The following is a 22,193-nucleotide window of genomic DNA, read 5'->3' on the forward strand; positions in this document are numbered from 1 at the left end:
ATGAAAAAAAAAGTGCTGTAGTTAGGAAGAATATCTGCAAAATCTCTTCACACACTCTAAACTCAAAATGAAAGAGTCAGTGTTTAAAATAGCTTTTCACACATTATGTTTACATAATTGCTTAATTACATTTTATTAAATAATTTTGGATAATTAAATACTTTATCTTATAAATCTTGAAATCAAACTTTGAAATCAAAAGTGAGGCACATGTGAAAAAAAATATAGTGTCAGTAAATCAACTTCATGGTAAAATAAAGCTGCAAGCAGAAATTATAGGAGCACCTAGCCTGGCTAACGTCAGACCTCGTCTCATTGAGACATGGTCTGGGAACCACATGTTCATTTTCTCGTATTTGAGGCGTGGTTTACGAATGCCCAGAGACGTTTATTGGGCGCTACGAATGTCTATTAAATGCGCCTGTACGTAGCTCATAGCCAATCGTTTCAATTATACCAGATGACGTATGAAGAGCGACAGAAATTCGACGCGGAAGAAGACGAAATAAACTTGCGTCCTAAACTACTTAGAACACTATCTAAGGCTGCATCGAAAGGTAACTTCGCGTCTGATGCCATGTTGGATCCATAGATATAAACAAACTGCTTCGGTGTGTCGCATAGACGTCGTCATCGTCTTGCTGCATCGTTCTGTGATTGGTCGCATAATAAAATCGCGCTGCGCCCAAGGCAGCATGGGGAAACCCAGGCTAAGGAGCACCAACATTTTGATAAAAAAAAAAGAAAAAAAGACTGAAAATATAATTTGTTCATTTGTTTGATGATTTCAGTCAAAGTCATTTAAAGGCCTTAAAAAGAATGAATTACTTACCAACAGCTTATGCTGTAACTTTTGACCAACAATACAAAGAGTTCTGATACAAAATTGATATTGTAAGGACATGATAGATATAGATAGATAGATGGATATATATATAGTCATTCATGGGAAAGCCTAGTCATTCAGTATTCAGGTAGTCAGCTGACCTACAGAACTCATTTTGTTGCTGAACTTAGGACTGACCAAGTGAAGCAACCCCAGATCATAACACTGCCTCCACAAGCTTGTACAGTAGGGATTATGCATCGCTTCATGTGCTCCCTTCTTACCCTGATGTGCCCATCACTCTGGAACAGAGTAAATCTGTACTCATCAGACCATATGACCTTTTTGCATTGCTCCAGAGTCCAATCTTTATGTTTCCTTGCAAACTGAACCCTTTTCTACGTTCAGCAAACAAGTGGCTTTCTTAAGGCCACACAGCTGTTCATTCCCAATCTCTTGAGCTCTCGTTTCATAGTGCGTGTGGAAATGCTCTTACTTTCACTATTACATTGCTGTGAGTTCTACTGTCGGTTTTCTACTATGCGACTCACTCAACCAAACGTTTAAGTGATCTCCGATCATGGCCATTCAAGATTGTTTTCAGACCACATTTTTCTTTGCTGTGATGATGGTTCATCACTATCCTTTCAGGTTTTAATAATGTGCTTGACAGCTCTTAGTCCAATTTTAGTAATTTCAACAATATATCAATTATGTGATTAATGTTTGCTGTTTAACACATTACAATTAATGAATGCATCTCCTGAAGTAACTACGTGAATATACTGTAATACTGTAATGTAATACTGTAATGTTCAATAGCTATAATTACTCATTTTATTGCTATTAATTTAATAGAGGCATCAATATCGGTATGGATGATACTGACCTTCATACATAGTACTTAGTTAAAAGACGCCATTAAACAAATGTTTAAAATGTCAAATAATTAAAATGTTAAACTTCAACTGAAAATATATTTATGATTACAAATTTTAATTAAAGGTGTGATTAAATTGTGATTATGTTCTTATGACGTCTTACGTAGTTCTTACAGTATGTATGTTCCTACCACCCCCCTTTTCTGTTTTCTTACAGCTTTTATTTCTGAATAGGCTAGTTATGGAGTTAATAAACAGTGGGTTTTACAAGGTTTTACAGGTAATGGTGTGTTACATGAGTGGAGGCAAACATGGAAACATGTTGTTGGAAAGGTTGACTGCCTGATAACTGCTGGATGCCTCAGGAACTGTAGAGAGGGCAGGGATATCAGCTTATTCTCAGCTTAAACCTCAAGTCCTCCTTCGGATAACACTATTACATTTGGATAGCTTTAGACAAAAGAAACCAGTTACAGGCCACAACAGCTATTCTAAGGGGCTGCATATGAAGAACGTGTTTTTTGAATTCACTGCAATAAACCCAAGTTAAAAGTTGTTTAACTTTTAAAAACCACGTCTTTAGACCTTACATTTTTTCTTCTTTATTCCACTGTCCTGTGTCTCATGTTTTTAACCACAAAACACATTCTGTGTGAATATTATGTATTGTTCTGTACTGTGTGTCTATACTGTACATAAAATAAATTGATTTCCCCAAAGGTTGTCTTTGGACTTTTTTTCACATGCCTGTCTTTCTGATGAATATAATAGGGGCAATTAGCAATTCGCCTAAAAGCTTGTCTCAGCACAGTCCAACTTGAATCACATTATTTGATTTGATGGGCGGGGATCTGTGTAATGGACCCAATCTTAGAGCCAAACTGCATGCTTTTAAAGACTAAGCAGACCAAACTGTCAGTGTTTCTGAGTCAGAATGGGTGTGTAGATCCCCTTTATTAACCAGTAATGATATTGAAACATTTCAAAATGCCCATCACTGAAAGTCCTTGCAGTTCACCAAGTGAATCAGATGTTGATTGATTAGCTGCTCTGACGGATTCATTTCAGCGAAGCATTCGTCAGATAGATTAAAACTAGTGATTTGTCTTTTTGACCGATTTAAGAACTGGTTCATAGTCATTTTTCCTAAACACGTAACTGGTTGCATTGTATGTTGATTTGCGTTCAGCACACGAGGGCTTTCTATCTTCAATATAAAGATGTTTTTTTGCTATTATTTTGTTTGTATTGCCTCACATTCAATACAGACTGCAAATTCATATTCACAACTCAACAAAGTAAAATATAATTTATTTAGCTGTATCGCTGATTCCATTTTGGAATACACGTAGATCAACAGGGAAACTAATCCAGTTTTTTCACTGAAAAGATGAGGAAATGTCATGTTGGGCTAAGATAAACTGTTATTGTAACCATGAAGACCAAAAATCTGGATAACATGGTGCTGGGCTTCAGTTATATTGGTCGGGATGTACAACTGAGAAAAAGAGCTACTGTAGAGCTCCATTTGTCTATGAATTGGTGTGAATATTGTCCGTGCTTTAGAGATAATCACTTCTGGGTGGGGTTCCCATAGCATCAGCAAATGAAGCAGTGCCAAAGTGACCTAATAAAAGGGCACGTTGTGATATTGGACTGTGTAACATCTGACATATTCATGTGTGAGCACTGAGCATTCATGTTATTTGATGGCACGTTGTCAAAAATACTTTCCAACTGCCACATAAAGTACATTAGTTTGTGAGAGAATGTATTCCGGGATCATAGCTAGATTCAGATTTAAATTCAAATTCAAATTCAGCAATTGACGCAACTAAGAAACCTGAGCGTACACAGGACAGAGATCTTCAGTCTTGTAGCGCGTTTGGCTTTAGATTGTAAACGAAAGTCAACAGTAAATGAGTCATGAATCGAAGACAATGCAGCCTCTGTTACTCTACTTTCTCAAGAAACAAGTTCACAAAGACACATAGAACAGCATACTATTTTTTTTTTTTTTACTGTTATCATTTTGGAGATTTTCATCCAGACCTCAGAACACTCAGTGTCCCCACTAAATAAATATGTGGGCCAGAGCATCAATAAGTCATATAAAAAAGAATAAAGGCCCTGATACACTTCAAGCTAAACTTAAGAACAAAGTGGTGTGACGTCATTTCAACAAAATTAGGGCAATAGAAAGTTTTTTCGGTGTTCGTTTCGGGAGTTCGAAACAGCTTGCCGTGGCGATTACATAAAATAGGTATGTGTGCTCTGAGGCCCCGCCTTCTTTGATGTGGAAATCTTCTCTAGTTAATTTCTTCTGTTCAGTCCGTCAAGGTCAGACATCCGCGAGTCAAAACATGAACACACTATAGAGGCGCTTTATAGTAAAAACTGTTTAGTTGTAACTCTAACTGAGACTATAACACTGTTTTTATGTTTTATACTATAAAGCAGCTTGCTTTTAAACAATTTTTATAAAGTGACCGGCTTAGCCATATTTCAAACATGCAGTCAAACGTGACACTAAACAAACCTAGCCAGTTCAGATATTTAATGTGTTCTAGCTCAAACACACCTGATGCAACTGATGAAGCCCTTGACTAGTTGCATGAGTTGTGCTTGAGACAACACCTGTTGTGCAGATTTGTGCTGTAGTGAGGGATTCTATTCAGGGGTTGAACAATTTTGAGAGGAGTCATTAAAGTCATTAAAAGTTGCATTTTCAGTTGAATTTGCGAAATCCACTTGAAACATTTCAATTACAATAACTTGAGCTATTTCAATTACTTTTGTTTGATTTGTTCATTGCAAACAGCTGAAAAGTCTGTACATTTTGCAAATAAACCAGATTTGCAATAGGGGTTGAATAATTTTGATTACAACTGTACATATTCATCTAAAGTGTGGGCAGCCCCGGAATGTTCGCTAACAGTAGCCTATATCGCTGGTCAAGTATTTTGAACTTCTTTTTACCCCTAAGCGAAGAACTAAAAATAACTTCACTGTGAGTATATCAGGGCCTTAATCCCGGAGTACAGTCTCAGTGCACTGTGCCCCCTTAAAAATAAAGTCTACTTAGTTATTTTGTGGCAAGTGTGGCGTCAAGCTATGCAGACATTGTCAAAATGTCATTCGAAGAGCATTGACGGACAACAACAAAAATATAACTTACATTAAACATCCTCCTTCAACTTTTAAAGATATCACCCGTCAACCAACAAGTTACTTTTGATGCTTTTAAAGAACAACCACAAAACAATGGCATTGCTTGACCAAAGAAACTGAAATTCCAGAGTGAAATTTCAGACATTAAGTTTCAAAATAACCTGGGAGGACAATGTCTTAACAGAGAACATAGATCCTTTCTAGCACAGCCATTAACAGTTTACGCTTTCTGGTGTGATCATGCAGGTTTGCACAGTACAACATCAGGAAGATCAGGCCCTTCCTAACTGAGCATTCAATACAACTTCTCGTCCAGGCCTAGTGGTGTGCGATATGACCAATTTTATTTCACGTTAACGATATCACAATATTGTCATTTTAGCTTTAAATAAGGTTATGATTAAAATTTCATAATTCCTGTCAACATTTTCAATATCACAAAAAACGAATACGAACCGGAGTAAAAAAGCTTACTGAAACTGATAAAAGAACAAAGAAACTAATTACAAGTATATGGGAAAACAAACTAAAATAAAACAAAGACTAGTGATGCACCGAAATGAAAATTCTGGGCCGAAACCGAAACCGAAAATTTAGGATGCACTTGGCCGAAAACCAAAACTGAAGCCGAAAATGGCTTCTTTTAAAAACGTATTATATATATATTATTTATATATTTAAATTGCTTGAATTTAATGGATCTGAAATGAAAAATCACAATATAATAATCAAACTCTTATTAACAGTTACATAACAAAACAAAATATTTTTAACAATAAATATAAATAATAAAACCAAATAATATTATTCTTCAAGTTTTATGTTCCATCAAATAAAATAGTTTTTTAAAAGTTGTGCAAAAAAGAATCCACAATTTTGGAGATTTTTGCAGAACAAATGTTACATATTGCAACTTTGGTGTCCTCTCGTATAGGGCTGTCACTTTTGTGAAAAAAATCCTGTTCGATTTTTGAGACATAAGTGTTCATTGAATCGTTAGTAAATTGCCTATATTTGGCGTTGATCCGTTTTCAACACCAAATATAGGCAAATCCACGGACAACTAAACAGGCATTAGGACGAACGTAAAGAGGGTGCTTGAGACGCGCACAAGTCAGCAATGTGGACTGCCATAAGATCAATGAAAAACATTACTGAAGGCTACATATTATGCACTATATTATGCAGAAATAGGCTGTGTGTGTGTGTGTGTGTGTGTGTGTGTGTCAGAACCTGCAGTTGCTGTGTGACGCGAGTTCGCTGCGAGCGTATAGTGACGAGCTGGACGCGCTCCGAGAGAAGGCCATTAAAATCGATTCCCTATTTTCGTTTTCGAAACTTGTGTTGGTTGGTCCGATCGATTGTGCAATAAGTGACAGCCCTCTGACATAGCCCTCTGATAGGCAGACGCGTGATAGCGCTTGCGCACGGATGGGAGGGGCGGGTGACATTCATTTTCGGTTTACGTTTTCGGCTGTTTTTTTTTATTTCGGCCCGAAACCATATAATGCCATTTTCGGCCGAACATTTTCGGCGGCCGAAATGTCGGTGCACCCCTAACAAAGACAAAAATGAAATGCTGAAAAACTTCAAGCACTAGAAATAAGAAATAGCTACTACATAATTTGTATAAAGTAATCAAATGTATAAAAAAACACTACATAGTCTTCGGTGTATAAATTAAATATACATTTATTCTTATCAAAGTGACAAAAGTGATTCAGTCAAGAGCAGTGAGAGATTTTCTCTTTTTTTATTTGATTAACATTAATAACGACAGCAGGTCATTTGGATGCTGTCACTTTAAGACCGACTGCACAGATCCAATATACTTGTGTGTTTTCTTTCTCAACTGCTTATGTTCACTTAAAGGTGCATTGTGTAATATTTTGGAGGATCTGTTGACAGAAATGCAATATCATATACATAACTATGTTTTCAGTGGTGTATAAAGATGTTACTTAATGAACCGTTATGTTTTTATTACCTTAGAATGAGCCATTTCTATCAACATACAGTACACCGCAGGTCCCATTACATTGAAATGTGGCGACATGTTTCTACAGTAGCCCTAAAGGGACAAACGTGTTTTGTCACTATGTTGTTCTTCGTGCAAGACTCAGAAGCTAGCTCAATTCACAACCTCACTACTAGATGCCGCTAAAAATTACACAGTGCACCTTTAATACATAAATGACAAATACATGGTCACTTTGACACATAAGTATATGTTTTTAACCATTTAAGCCCAATTAGTCAGCAAAAAGCACTCAGTTCAGTTCTCACGCGCTTTATGAGCAAAGGGTTCATGTGCACGCGTCTCTCTGACAGCATGAGCATATAGAGAAATGAGTTGTCTTTCACTGATTATTGCACTTCAACGGTTTAAAATCACTTGTTTTTAAACCACATTACTTAAAAATGCATGCAAACTTTCGTGATTGCGTAGCACAGCAATTTCACGTGAGCATAACCACGATAGAGACGATAGTCCAAAATCTCTACCGGTTGACTAATTTCTACCAGTAAATCGTGTCTACCAGTATATCGACCACCCCTATCCAGGTCCTTGTCATTTCTAGGCTGGACTACTGCAATTCTCTTCTGGCTGAACTTCCAACATGTGCAATAAAACCCTTGCAAATGGTCCAGGGCACAGCGGCTTGACTGGTCTTTAACGAAACCTAGAAAGCCCTCAAGGAGCCTCCGGTGTGTAAGTGAATGGGCACCTTGTGGTAACATCACAGAGAGGCACAAAATCACTCTCAAGAACGTTTTCATTCACTGTTCCTTGCAGGTGGGAATGATCTTCCCAACCTTATCCGGACAGCCGAATCACTCACAATTTTCAAGAAAAAGCTGTAAGAATTTGTAGTCTGCCTCGACCCAGATTCCACTACAAAATATATTTTAGAATAAGCTCATGCCCAAAATGGCTTAATTATCATAGAGATGAAGTTATATTGTTTCTTCACCATTTGGGTTGATCACATCCTGAACAAATGGTCATCATCAATTGTAGAATGGGAATGGGTGTGGGACACCGAGAACCTTCTCAGACAATGGGGTTTCTCAACTTCATTAACATACAGACCACACTGTTACAACAGGAGCAACTTCATTTTCATTAAGAGTGGTAAACTGTAACAGGATAAAAGGTTTGATATTTGGATGTTTTAGGTTCTGATGCCGGTGAACCCAAGGTGCTTCGTGTACCTTGCCCCTGCTATGCTGTAATAAACTTTATTTTTGAAATCTTCAACGTCCACATAATTTTTTCTTACATTGGCGAGCCACCCAGCGAGGGATTTCCAACAAAAAGTGGGGAAAGGTAAGAAAAAGCTGTTTTCTTTATTTTATGCTGGTTTTTGTCAAGGAACCTAGACAGGAATCTAGAAATGAAAATTTTAAGGACAGAAGAGAATATGGTGTATTCAGTATTAGTAGGAGGAGTAGTTAAGCCTATTCCGTAATATTCTGTTAACTGAATATTCCGGAACTGAATCAGCCCGAAGCAGTGTGGTGGCAGAGTTGTATTGGAATTGTTGTTTCTAAAGTAACTGAAACAAAGTGCTTAAGTGTAAAGTTTGTAAAGTAACTGAAACTTGGTGTTGGTCTCTTATAATTCTGTTAAGATTCTAAAGTAATTGAATCAACTCGAAGTAGTGTGGTGGCAGAGTTATATTAGATTGGTTGTATTGTTTAAGCCCAAAGTACGGTGGCTAAGTAGGTTGTTTTAAGAATATAACATAAAACCAGACATAGTGTGGTTTTGTCCGACTTACTGTGACAGTGTTACATTTCTTAACTGTTTTGCGTAGTGAAATTTAAGGCCCAATGGATTGTGGCCGTGGTTAAGTTTAGAAGCCTCAGGTAGTGTGGCTATTTTGTTCATTTGCATCCGAAGTACTGGAGCTGTGAATAATTAGACTAACGGATACCTTAAAGGAACTAGATAACGTGTAGTCATTTAAATCAGACTTTATGAATAACAATTAGATCACGAGATACTCTAAAGCCTGATAAGACTTTTGAAAATGGAAGAAATTATTGTTAAATACATCACTAAACACGGTTCTCAGGGAATTGTTGACGGAATAGAGAATATTGTTGATAAACCGTACAAGTGGGCTATCTCTAAGTTTGAAAATGATCCCAAAATGCCTAAGAACAAAAATGTGAAAATTGCTAATGCGCTTCAAAACTCTTTTTTGCTTCATACAAAGTAACTAGGAGGAGAGTAGATGAGTTATAGGATGAAAATGAGCGAAATTACTGGGGTAATTTCCACAAAAAATTACCTGGCTAGTGAAATGGTCTGGAAAGAAGAAAAGGTCAAGATGCAGAATGAGATTGCACTTCTTAGAACTAACAATAGTATGCTTAAATCATCTGTGGAAACATTTTCCGACAATTTGGAGGAAGCAAAGGCGGCTTGTCAGTTTATGATAAAGAATGACACAACTGACAAAAAACCCTAGTAAGACATTGTTAGGTGTCACATTGTGTAACCCAGTTCCAGAAATGCCAGATTTGCAGGAAGACAGCGCTGAGGGTTGGGACAAAGATTCTCAGTCATTCAGTAAACAATACTCTGACTGTAGAGTCAGATTTTGTGTTCATTCTGACGCCGGTGAACCCAAGGTGCTTTGTGTACCTTGCCCCTGCTATGCTGTAATAAACTTTAATTTTGAGATCTTCTACGTCCACATAATTTTTTCTTACAAAGCTAAAAACTCATCTCTTCCATGAGCACTTAACTGCAGCCTGCTGGATAATAATAATAATAAAAAATCTATTTCACTATGCCTTCACCTATGCACTCACTATTCCTTAATCTCTCCCTATTCTAGCTTGTAATATCATGAACGATGGGTGAAATTTATATTAATTGCACTTTTTGTGTTTATTGCCTCTTTAGATGAATCGCTTGTTGTATTCCTCAATTGTAAGTTGCTTTGGATAAAAGCGTCTTCTAAATTAATAAATGTAAATGGTGCAGGTGCTCTGATAAATCACAAATGAAATGGTCCAAATGAGTTGCTGTGAGAAAATGGTCCAAATGGATTGTTGTGAAAAAGAAAAAAAAGAAAAGAAAAAAAGTGTCAGTTTCATTGTTCAGGTCGAACAATATACCATTTTTTGTAATCAGGTCAATGTTTTGTTTTGCCTGTATTGTGATATTTGTAACACCCTTTTGTTCCTCTGTTTTCCAACAGTATGTGATGAAAATGAATACCATATAAAAGAACACTGGGATGGACATATAAATACTCCTGGTCTTTTGTCTGGTTGCAACTAGTTCCTGCAATGTGTACGAGTGTCAGATATATGTCAGCTTCAAAGATCACAGTGGCTGTGCCAGAAGGTTACTGTTTCCACAAGTATCCTTTCTGATCTTGGCGTACTGGTGGATCGTGGTTGAAAGTTCATACCCTTTCAGCTGCTCCATGAAGAGTGACAATGGCAATAATCATAAATTCAAGTTATCTTAAAAGTATTATGCTATTTTAAAGGTAGCTAATTTTGTTTTGCAGATCTCCTACAATAGGTCTACATCCAAGGTGAAAAAACACTGTACTTTTTTCATAATATACATTGCAGCATCACCTCTTTTCTCATTGTCTGAAACGGTTTGATTAAGGATTCATTCTCTCTAAACCCCTCCTTTCCAAGAGCCTACTCTGCTCTGGGCTGTGTTTCCCAAAAGTATCGTAAGCCTAAGTAGATTGTAAAACCATTGCCATCAATGGTCTCTACGATCAACTTTGCTTACGATGCTTTTGAGAAACGCAACCCTGATTGGTCTGTTGTGATTGGTCTACTGCTTTCAGCGCATATTGGCAACGAAACGGCCATTGCCATACCTGATTTTCAGCTCCGGAGGCTTCCTAGCACTTGTATACACGTGACATACGTGACATAAGACATAAGTGACATAAACATTAATGATGAAGTGCATGCAAAGTAGATCTGCTTTCACAGCGCAGAAAAAAAGAGTCTTCTCTACATGCCGACAACACAAACCAAACTCTTCCAGGCCTAAGGTACAACTGCAGTGTTTGAGGGCGGGTCAAAGTAGACAAGGAAGCCTATAAAGACTATAGGCTGGCATTATGCAAATTGGTTACAAACCTACTTAGGTTTGTGCAGGAAGTAAGACTGAAATTACTGTTGACTCTCTTAAGTTCTCTAGTTTGGATTTGGTTCTTTCTTTTGGCAGACAATAATTCGGTATGGTAATTGTAATCAAACAACAAAAGAGAAAATCACCCAGTGCACTCGGAGACTGAATAACTTTTGTATCTTTTTTTGTAACTGTGATTGTAAGGATTAATCTGTATTTAATTTTTTTAAGTGAAAACTAAGGGCCCTATCTTGCACCCAGCGCAATTGACTTTGTACACCGACACATGTATCATTTCTATTTTGCACCCGACGCACAGCGGACTTTTCCTTCCACAGACGCACGTCGGTAAATTAGGGAATGAACTTGCGCTCCCAGGGGCGGTTCAGCGAAAAGAGGCGTGTTCAGGCGCAAACGTTCCCTGGTGCTATTTTGCAGTTCCAGAAAACAATTCCGCCACAGACCAGGAAAAACCTAGTCTCAAGTCTGTGGCGCGTTATTCAGATGCTCTTTTAAGGGCGCATGCTTGGCCATAATGTAGCGTGTGCACAACGCGCATACACTTTGCTTCTCTCATCAACACAGACGCAGCAGTTGCCATTTTTGCAAACCATACATAATTACAAGGAAAACAATTCCACACGAGGGAAATCATTGTTGGTGTCCATGAAGATGTGAAAAAATAGGCATAAATCTAGCTTACACATTTAACCAAATTATTATACGCCCGTTTAACCGAAGCTAATTTGGGTGGGTTTCTCCAATCCCCATACAATGTCACTTCTCTGTCTTTAATGGCCCTGACTAGAACGTTGGTCTCCTTGGCTGTGAACCGCTCCTGGCGTGCGCCTGGCAAATCCAACGTTATAATAGCAATCCGCAATGGAACAAGCACGCCTGCTTGAATGTGAGATGACGCTCTGATTGGTTTATATTTCACGTTACGCCCAAACCCAAATGAGTAATGTAACTACTTCAGACCAACCCATTTTAGATTTGCGTCGGGCGCAAGAGTCATTTATCCCGCCGGTATAATAGCAACAGTGCCTGAGATCCGCCCACAAAGTTACTTGCATTTCGCGTTTGATACTTGCGTTTCAGATCGTTAAAATAGGGCCCTAAGTGTTATTTTACATTTGATTAGCCAACTCAAATATTCAATTTCTGTATTATTTCTCATCTAAATACTGCTGTAAGACCTACCTGAAAAACTTGCACTGTTTATTTCATTTGTATCTTTATGTATTTATTTGTAGGGGAGAGCCGGGACGATTGAAACGCGGGACGGATGAAACACTGAGATTTCCTTGAAAACCACTCACGTTATGTACGTCAAATTTTGTTAGCACGTACAGGACGCAATGCCTACCATACCCGCGAAAACATTTCTTCTTTACGTCATGCCGTTTTGGAGTTAAAGCCGCAAAGCTGTTTTTGAGTGCGGTAAGTGAATTATTTTGTGTGGTTTCTTTTTTGACTGACAAGTTGTATTTATTGTTTCATGTGCCATTGTAATGATAATACGGCAGGTGTATTAGTACTGCAACACACCCTTAAGTGTGCATTATCAGAGTTTTTTAGTTTAAGGGAAAAAGAGGTTTAAATGACAGGAGGCGCTGTCGGGGACGGTTGAAACAAGTGTTTCAACCGTCCCGACCGCGCATCCTGCCAGTTAAACCTGGTCATAAGTCTATACTGTTCATAGATTCATATACTGTTCCAAGACTTGTGTTTCTTTTAATGCAAATTCATTTTCAATTACGCAACACATGTTATCTCTTTAATAATCATCAATTGTCCAATCTTCAATCAATTGTATTTATCGTCTTCTGGTTGACCTTGTTTTCTTCATAATAAACAGGCTATTCAACTAGCAAACACTCAATATGACTCAAGGAAGAAATGTAAAAAAATGAATTGTAAACGGATTTGTCTGTCTTCGTCAAAATAGCCTATTAGAAAGATTACAAAATGCGCATAGGCTTATCGCCTATTGTTTATTGGGCGACAGAACAAAAATGGTTAATATGAACCTTTAAATTAAAATAAATTGCAAAATATGTTTGTAACAATATGTACATAAGTTACTTGTCAGGTATTGTTCACAAAAACAAGCATTAAATTAATAGTTGCCGATTAAACTGTTATGCTTCATCCCTCCCACCCCTGTGTTGCAATCGTCCCGCCGAAACAAAGCACAACTACCGTTTAAAGTCAAATTTTACTTAAATCATTCTATATTTGTAGCGAATAACACATGATACTAAGAGAACACATGTGAGTTGTTGATCACAAAAAAATAAAAAATCTATCTGTAACCTTATCTTAGAAAACAACATTTATCTGAAAAGTGTTTCAACTGTCCCGGCTCTCCCCTACTATTGTCTGTAATTTATTATTTTATTACTGTTTACTGATCTTTATTTTGTAAATTTTTTTATGTTCTTGTTCTTCCTTGTTTCCAATGCTGTTCCAGGAGATCTACCTTCCCGGATATTTCAGCTCCAACCCTGATCAAAGGCTCTAAATCCGATTATTCGTGTATCCGATTGGATTCTGATCTAAAATTATTGAAGTGTGTATCGCAACTGTTCAGATCCGATTTGTGTGTCCATGCAGCTCTTTCGGTTTCCGGAATATCTGCATTGGTTTCTATGGCAATAACGTTGTGTTGGTAGGTAAACACAAAATACAACAACCGCAACATGGAGGGGTTTGCAATAGAGGTGTGGTCTTATTTAAAGGGGATTTATCATGAAAATCAGACTTTTTCCATTGTTAAGTGCTATAACCGGGTCCCCGGTGCATCTACCAACCCAGAAAACGTGAAAAGTGACAAACCAGTAACTTTGTTTTGGAGAGCCTTTCTCTTCAAGCATGCCAAAAAATAAGCAGATCAGACTTCGCTCCCCTTCTGACGTAGGAAGGGGATCTTATTATAATATTACCGCCCCTTAATCTGCATGTCTCCACCCACGGTGCCACCATTTGGTTTTCACAAGCGACAACAGTGTAACCAGTTCTAACGCAATGGCAAAAGTTCAAGCAAAGCATGCAAACTGTTCTGTCGTTCTGATGGAGGCGGGGAGCAACAGCTCATTTGCATTTAAAGGGACACACCCAAAAACATGTTTACAAACATGTCTCTGTTATATTGTCATTTTCTACTCGTCCGGCACTTTGGAACAACACAGCCTTGTTTTGGCAGCGACTTTCAGCACGTTTCCTATAATAACGTCTGACGTTTAAGTTTTACATTGCATGCAGAGCCGTCAGACTGAAACGGTTTTCCAGTTCATGTGTTTTTTTTGCCATTCACATAGCTAAATCTGAATCGGATATGCACAAAAATCGGATTTGGACTGACAGTCTGAACGTAGCCTTAAACAATACGTTCAAGGGGACACATAACTTCCCATTTTTTTGGAAACCACCTTCATTCATTCAGTACTTCCTTCTAAATCTTGTGTAAACTATTCTTTTGCTTTCGTCCAGGAAGCAAATCTTTTGTTTGTTTTATTAAACAATAATTAGTCATGTTGAACTGCTAACCAATCAGTCAAACAGCAAACCTGCTAATCCATTGCTCACCCAACATTGTTTTTAATACATTTTCTTAGCCAAGTCTTTGCTATTTGTCATTTCCACAGAGCAAGAGCATGCAAAAGGAAGCCTTGCCTGTAAGCTTGCTGAAGAACAATTTGCAGCGGGCACTGTTTCGCACTAGTAGTGTGTACGCTGCTGCCCCTTCATCAAACTCCAGATGGATGCTCTGAGAGCCCAGACCCACCTCCAGATAGCTGAGTTCACACAACCGATGGCTTTCTCTTTTCCGCAGCCAGTCTGAGGGTTGCCCACTGCATAAGGAGTGAGAGACAGTTAAAGAAAGGGATAGGGAAAATGGAAAGAAAAGAGATTATATTATATTTAAATCAGATGAATTCCCTTTGTCCGTGAATTTACAGATAAAATACACTAAACAACACTAAATAACTTTTCCTCTTCGGTCCCCCTACAGGTTAGAAGCAGAATTGTCCATTACCGCTGTCGTAAATAATTTAGCCTACCGCAGCCTACTGTCGCACGCACGCTCGCTGTTTATCCAGCACTGGCTTTGGAATTAACGATGTCCACAGACAAGGTAGAGTATGTTGCATGATTTTATGAAAGTATGATGTATTGCGACATCAGAAACGAAAGAAAAACAAAATAATGACTATTGTAACGCTTGCCGTAAAGCAAGTCAAATTTGTAGTTTCTTATGTCTCATTCGAACTACAGAAACGCTATTCGATCTGACAAAGTTGCATAGTGCGGTTATAGCAGATATAGGGCCGCAAAGCGAATGCAGAAGTGCCTTTCACCCTGTTACAACTTGATGAACCACTGAAACGATTTTAGAAACATCATTTTAAGGTAAAAAAAAAAAGTTATTTAGTGTTGCTTTAAACCTTAAAGGGTTAGTTCTCCCAAAAATGAAAATTATACCATAATTGACTCACCCTCAAGCCTTCCTAGGTGTATATGACTTTATTTTTCAGCCAAACACAATCAGAGTTATATAAAAAAATATCCTGGCTCTTACAAGCTTTATAATCGGAGTGAATAGTAAAAAAATTTTAGAAGCCCGAACAAGTGCATCCATCCATCATAAAAGTAATCCATACGACTCCAGGGGGTTAATAAAGGCCTTATAAACTGTAATCACTTGCTTCTGGATAACGGCCATCCGCACGCTCACAAGAGAGTCGAGTTCCGGCGAATGACGTAGGCATAGCGTAAGCTTAGGTGAGAGTAGACGCCTCTTGCAGTTCAAACAAATAGGGCTGGGCAACAAACTCAAGGCCCTCTGACATTTCTCTTTAAAAATTCAAATTTTAGACTTTTGATTCATGACCGGTGTTTTGTTTAGTTCTATCCTCTGAACTTCCTCAATACGTCATGCGTCGGGTCAAGAGTTCACTCTTCCGCCGGAACTCGACTCTCTTGTGAACGCGCGGACAGCCGTTATCAAGAAGCTAGTGATTACAGTCTTTAAAGTTATAATTCTGGATATTTTTTCTTACAAAAATGCATCGCTTTGCTTCAGAAGGCCTTTATTAACACCCTGGAGCCATATGGATTACTTTTGGTATTGGTACTTTTGGTAGTGATGAATGGATGCACTTTTTTGGGCTTAAAAAAAAGGTGCCAATCACTCCCATTATAAAGCTTAGAAGAGCCAGAATATTTTTTTATATAAATCCTATTGTGTTTGGCCGAAAGAAGAAAGTCATATACACCAAGAATGCCTTGAAGGTAAATTATGGGATAATTTTCATTTTTAGGTGAACAAAACCTTTAACTAAATTTACATTTCCTGAACATGCAGCAAACATATAGTGTTAAACCGGTCACACACTGGACAAGAAGCCCCTCGCAGCATTGTGTAGAGGGTGTGACGACGCACAGGTATCAAATGCCAGACACACCATTGTGTACTTGCATTCAAAACTGAATTTATCGCTATGAAGGTAAAAGTTAATTTTCAAGAAAGAACAAGCTGATGAGTTTGAAGTTTGGTGTATGAAAAGCAGTACAAACTGAACTTGTTCAAGATTCAAACTTGTTAAAGCTGACATGTCACAAAACTTTGTGTTCAACTTTTAGGACAATCTGTATCATCCACCAGACATTTACAAATCTCAAGTGTTAGGTACATTAAGGTTTTTTGCTTCTTCTAAAATGCTGCGTCAGTGCTGCTTTTTCATTGTCATGACCAAGTGTGCCGTACACGTCCTGAAAAGTGAATCCAAAGCATTTTGATCGCCCACTGGTGGCTGGCTGCAGTATAAGTCATAAACCCCACCCTCTCCATGTAATCGAAAACGAGTCAAATAAAAAAATTCCACTTATCACACAGATATATGTTCAAGTAAGTTTAGTTTTAGTTTGTTATTTGATGCTATAAAAATGTGGTGTAACGTCATGATTGACTGCTGTTCTTGCAATTGAGTCTGTGGGAGCAGGAGCGTGTGGGCGGGATCTTGATACTGCGGATATTTTGGCTTCATTTTTCGACAGTGGAAGAAAGCTGAGATGCGTTGTTCATCTTTTTTTTTTACAGTCTATGGTCATGACACTAAGCACAAATCTTTTTTCCATCTTATTTTCTATGTAAGCTGAGAGTGCTGATATAACAGTCCAACAACACTGAAAATCACTAATACACACTAATACACAGACTGACAGCCTGTCAGAAAAACACAAAAGTCCCAGTGATTCTCTCCAGATTACTCTTCTTGTTGCTGTCATACAACAGCTCATTATACATTTGCAATCATGCTGTTTTTCCCCCAAATATCAGCATGGCTGTGATTACCTGTGCCATGGTGACATACAGAAATACAGCCTTCTTATGTGAACTTTTTTCAGTGTATATAAATAAAACCCAATTTGACACTAATGTATGCTGAGGATACTGATTAGGTGGAGTGGATTGGATATTGCACCAATTACATTTATCCCGCTTACACATAAAACTCACTAAAACATAATAAGGAAAGAATTTGTGTTTTTTTGTTTGTTTTTTTCTAGACTTCATAATACACCTACTTAAAAGTTGATTTTAGTGAACAATAGTTAGTTGCACTTTCAAAACTGAAGTTGTTAACAGAAGTTGCTTACTCAGATTGTGAGGTGATTTCTAAGATGTAGATGTACTGGTCTGACACAACCATGAGGGAATGGAACTCCACTGCATCTCCAAACTTCACAGTGGACATCTGAAATCAAGTGAAACCACAAAAAAGGTTAATACAAATAATTACAACTTCTAAAAAAAATGCTGAATGAAGCACTTAGACATGCAGAATTGATTTCAAACACTTGTAATCACGACTAAAAACTTTTCAAGCCAGTTTGGTATAAATACAAAAGAATGCAATTAAGTAGTTCTCTTACGAGAGGTCTCTCGTACTGCGTAAGATATCTTACGCTCGGGTAAAATCCTTTTTCCGCGAGATATTGAAGCCAAAAATTATCCTTAATTTTGTAATAATGCAAAACGCGTTGCGGCAGCATGCAGACATAGGCGAGGCAGCTCGCGCGCCTATTGGCTGCTCTGCGGCAACTGCAGCAGCCTATCGAGCGAGGCCTGGCGTGACGCCAGACCCAATCAGGGCACTTCGCGCCCGCTGTGTCACGTCCCGCCGAAATGGGCGTGGTCTAGGCCTATAAATACCGCTCGCAGGCAGCTATTATCTGATTTTTCATCCTTCAAGCGAAGCACACGCATCGCTGGAGCTGGAGAAGAAGCCGCGCCGTCTGAAAGAGAGCACCTTCAGCGGGACGAGTCACTGAAGTCGCTGGCCGCGCCGCCTTCCTTGCCTTCCTGCTGCGCTATCCGGCGTTATATCCTTTCTCTGCTACTGTGTTTATGTATGTGTGTGTGCTCGCCGCCGCGACACACACTCCCATTGCACTAAAAGAGCGACTCTGAGGACTCACCTGGCATCCTTCTCCGAGACTGCTCCTCCGATGCACGAGCTCTTATATGCTCGTGCATCCGAAAGCCTTTGTGTTCCCCCCTGTGGCTCAGTGGCGGAATCATTGGTTTTCCTCACGAGAGACCGGAGTTCGAATCCCGGTCTAGCGGCAGTTAAAATTATGCCGCCAATGCTTCGCTCTGTCAGTTCCCTGAAAAGCGACTGCAGATGTGCATTTTGCAGCCAACGAGCGCGTTGCACAACCCGCTCGCCTGCACCCAAACACCGTTTCTATGGTTTCCGTGCGTCACTGGCGAAAGGAGAAGAGCGTTTCTGGTCCCCCCGCGGACGGACCGACCTCCTCTTTCTCGTACATTTCTCATTCCCCTCTGAAGTTCGGGCGACTGGAAATGTCAGTATTGCAGTGAGCAAGCCTGTTGTAATACACGCATGCCTGCAAACAAACGCCAGCACGTTGACGCTCTCTTATAATACTCGCGCTAACTGAGTTACAATGTGTCTCCCCCTGTGGCCCAGTGGCAGACTCTCAGGTTTTTGCACGCGAGAGACCCGCGTTCGATCCCCGGGTCTACCGGCAGATAAAATTATGCCGTCAATGCTCGCTCTGTCAGTTCCCTGAAAAGGCGACTGCAGATGTGTATTTTGCAGCCAACGAGCGCGTTGTACAACCCGCTCGCCTGCACCCAAACACCGTTTCTATGGTGTTCCGTGCGTCACTGGCGTAAGGAAAAAAGTTTTTCTGGTCCCGCTGCGGACGGACCAACCTCCTTTTTCCTATACATTTCCCATTCCCCTCTGGAATTCAGGCGACTGGAAATGTCAATATTGCAGTGAACAAGCCTGTTGTAATGCACGCAGGCCTGCAATAAACGCCAGCATGTTGACGCTCTCTGTTTCTATGGCAACTTCTCGCTCGTTCAGTTCCAGTAAATGTGACTGTTCCAGTGTATCCTGCAGTAAACAAGTCGGCGACGCAGCACGCTTGCCTGCACACAAACGCCGTTTTTACGGCTACCCAGATAAATCCCATAAGTGTGAATTTTTCTGGTGTCCCGGCCACGGCCGATGGTGCTTTATGTGTAGAAAGAATGCCCACTGCCCAGTGCCCATCTCTACACACAAGCACAGCCTGTCACACAGGGCTCGCGCACATGAATCGACTCAGATCGATTGCGCTTCAAACATGGTGAATGTGCCCACTAACACCACGTTATGCATGTCTCACGGTTTCTGTAAAAACGAAACCAACGTGCATTCGCTTCACTCAAGCGAACGATGCTTTCAGTGTGATAAATGTGCCCGCTGTCCCGCGCCCACATCCACACATAGACATGACAGTTCCTACGGGAACCGCCCAGCCCTCCCCCTCGCGGTTGACCACCGCAGAGGAGTCGAGCGCGGGCAATCTGCCCGCTGTTATCAGCGCGCCCCATGCCTCAAATGTCACGAGCGCGACGCTTGTGTTACAGCACGCCGAAGCCTCTCCATCGCTGAGCGAGCGGAGCGCGCTTCGTATTCAACCCCTAGCTATTCATGCAGACGCATGGGCAAAGCTGCCCGGGGTTTCGAAGTGGGTGCTGGACATTATAAAAAGAGGCTATTCGCTACAGTTTCGCCGACGCCCTCGCCGCTATGCGGCGCGCGTCGAGACCACGGTAAAAGCAGAAGTAGCACATTTACTTCGAGCCGAGGTGGCGAAACTATTGAACTAAGGGGCCATAGAGCCTCTCTCTCTCTCAAGTTCAGAGCGAAGGAGGGCTATGCAGCAGATACTTCCTGGTACCGAAAAATGACGGGGGTCTCAGACCCATACTAGATCTGAGGCAACTGAACAGAGTGCTTGTGAAGCGACAGTTCAGGGTGCTCACGACCAGACAAATCCTCGTGCAGATTCGCCAAGGAGATTGGTTTGTGTCAATAGATCTGAAAGACGCGTATTTTCAAATACAGATAGCGTCACGTCACAGGCGATATTTGAGATTCGCCTTCGAGGGCCAGGCATATCAGTACACAGTCCTCCCGTTCGGTTTGTCCCTGGCACCCCGTACGTTTACGAAGTGCATGGATGCGGCACTCGCACCCCTCAGAATGAGAGGCATGCGAGTACTGAACTATTTGGACGATTGGCTGATTCTAGCGCAATCTCGCTCAGTGCTCATAGAACAGACGACCGTTTTACTCGATCACCTCGAGAATTGGGGTCTCAGTGTCAATTGGGCGAAGAGCTCTCTGTCACCCAGTCAGAAGATATCTTTCCTGGGCACAGAATTGGACTCGCTGTCCATGATAGCGCGACTATCACCACAGCGCGCGGTAGACATTCAACGCACAGCGAACTCGTTCCGCTGCGGCGCGTCTGTCCCGCTCAAGAAGTTTCAGAAGATGCTGGGTCTCATGGCCTCAGCATCATCATCAGTGCTCCAGCTGGGCCTGCTCCGCATACGCCCGCTGCAGTTTGGCTGAAAGCGCGAGTCCCACGCCGAGCGTGGGCATCCGGTTTGCTTCGCCTCAGGGTCAATCAGAAGTGCGTCACAGCTCTGAAACCTTGGAGAGCGAACGACTGGTACCAGTCAGGTGTAAGCCTGGGGACTTCCTCGAGGGTGAAAGTGGTGTCCACGGACGCGTCCATCTCGGGATGGGGAGCGCTGCTCGAGGGCAGACCGTTCTTCGGCCAGTGGTCGGAACGGGAGAAGCTCCTGCACGTAAACTGCCTCGAAATGCTGGCAGTAAACAACGCGCTGACGCGTTTTTGTCCCCAAATAAAAGGACGCCACGTCCTGGTCCGTTCGGACAACGTGTCTGTGGTGTCCTACATAAATCGCCAGGGCGGCCTCAGGTCCAGGAACCTGTACAGGCTAGCAGAACGCCTCCTGGTGTGGGCTCAGCGCAACCTGCGCTCGCTCAGAGCAGCGCACGTGCCAGGGCTCCTGAATATAGGACCAGACAGGCTGTCCAGGAACAATGTTCCGGCAGGCGAATGGTCTCTACACCCACAGACAGTCCAACTGCTGTGGAAGAAATTCGGCAGAGCGGAAGTAGACCTGTTTGCGTCTCAAGAAAACGCTCACTGTCCGGAATTTTTCTCCAAGAGCAGAGACGCGCTGGCCCATGTGTGGCCCCGCCGCCCGCTCTATGTTTTTCCCCCGTCTCTCTCCTGCCTCAGGTGATAGAGCGGATCAGGGAAGAAGGATGCTCAGTATTGCTGGTAGCACCGTTCTGGGAAAACCAACCTTGGTTCCCAGTCGTGTTGCAGTTAGCAAGTACTGCCCCCGTGGCCAGTACCAGTGAGGAGAGACCTCCTCTCACAGGCCCACGGCTCGATCTGGCATCCTCACCCGGAATTATGGTCCCTTCATGTCTGGGCCATCAACGGGTACATGTTGGACTCCCTAAAGGAGTATTAGACACGATCACGCAGGCTAGAGCTCCGTCTACGAGACGGCTCTACTCCTCGAAATGGTCAGTGTTTTCGGGCTGGTGCACAGCCCGTGGCGTGTCACCCACAGACTGTGGAGTGACGGAGGTGTTTTCCTTCCTACAAGAGCTGTTGGACAAGGGCAGGGCCCCCTCCACGCTCAAAGTTTATGTGGCGGCTATAGCAGCGTTCTCAGGAACAACGCTTGGCCAGTCAATAGGAAGGAACGATTTAGTCATCCGCTTCCTTAGAGGGGCTAAGAGACTGAATCCTCCCAGACCTCCCG

General features: G+C 41.1%; 1 protein-coding gene and 1 long non-coding RNA gene across 2 annotated transcripts in view; one reads left to right on the forward strand and one right to left on the reverse strand.

The window, feature by feature from the left end:
• Positions 1 to 22,193, reverse strand: part of stk11ip (serine/threonine kinase 11 interacting protein) — a 63,273-nt gene that overhangs the window by 7,577 nt on the left and 33,503 nt on the right. Inside the window, exons 21-22 of the mRNA XM_082136712.1 lie at positions 17,672 to 17,769; positions 14,684 to 14,862 (exon numbers count right to left, since the gene is read on the reverse strand). Coding sequence (XP_081992838.1) covers positions 14,684 to 14,862; positions 17,672 to 17,769 — 277 coding nt within the window. The remainder of the gene's footprint in view (positions 1 to 14,683; positions 14,863 to 17,671; positions 17,770 to 22,193) is intronic.
• Positions 3 to 14,677, forward strand: LOC309474484. Its single transcript, XR_014197317.1, has 3 exons — positions 3 to 1,997; positions 2,082 to 12,645; positions 12,730 to 14,677. It is a non-coding gene; the product is annotated as an uncharacterized lncRNA (long non-coding RNA).

This window comes from Leuciscus leuciscus, assembly GCF_965113295.1.
Source record: "Leuciscus leuciscus genome assembly, chromosome: 14".
NCBI lineage: Eukaryota > Metazoa > Chordata > Actinopteri > Cypriniformes > Leuciscidae > Leuciscus > Leuciscus leuciscus.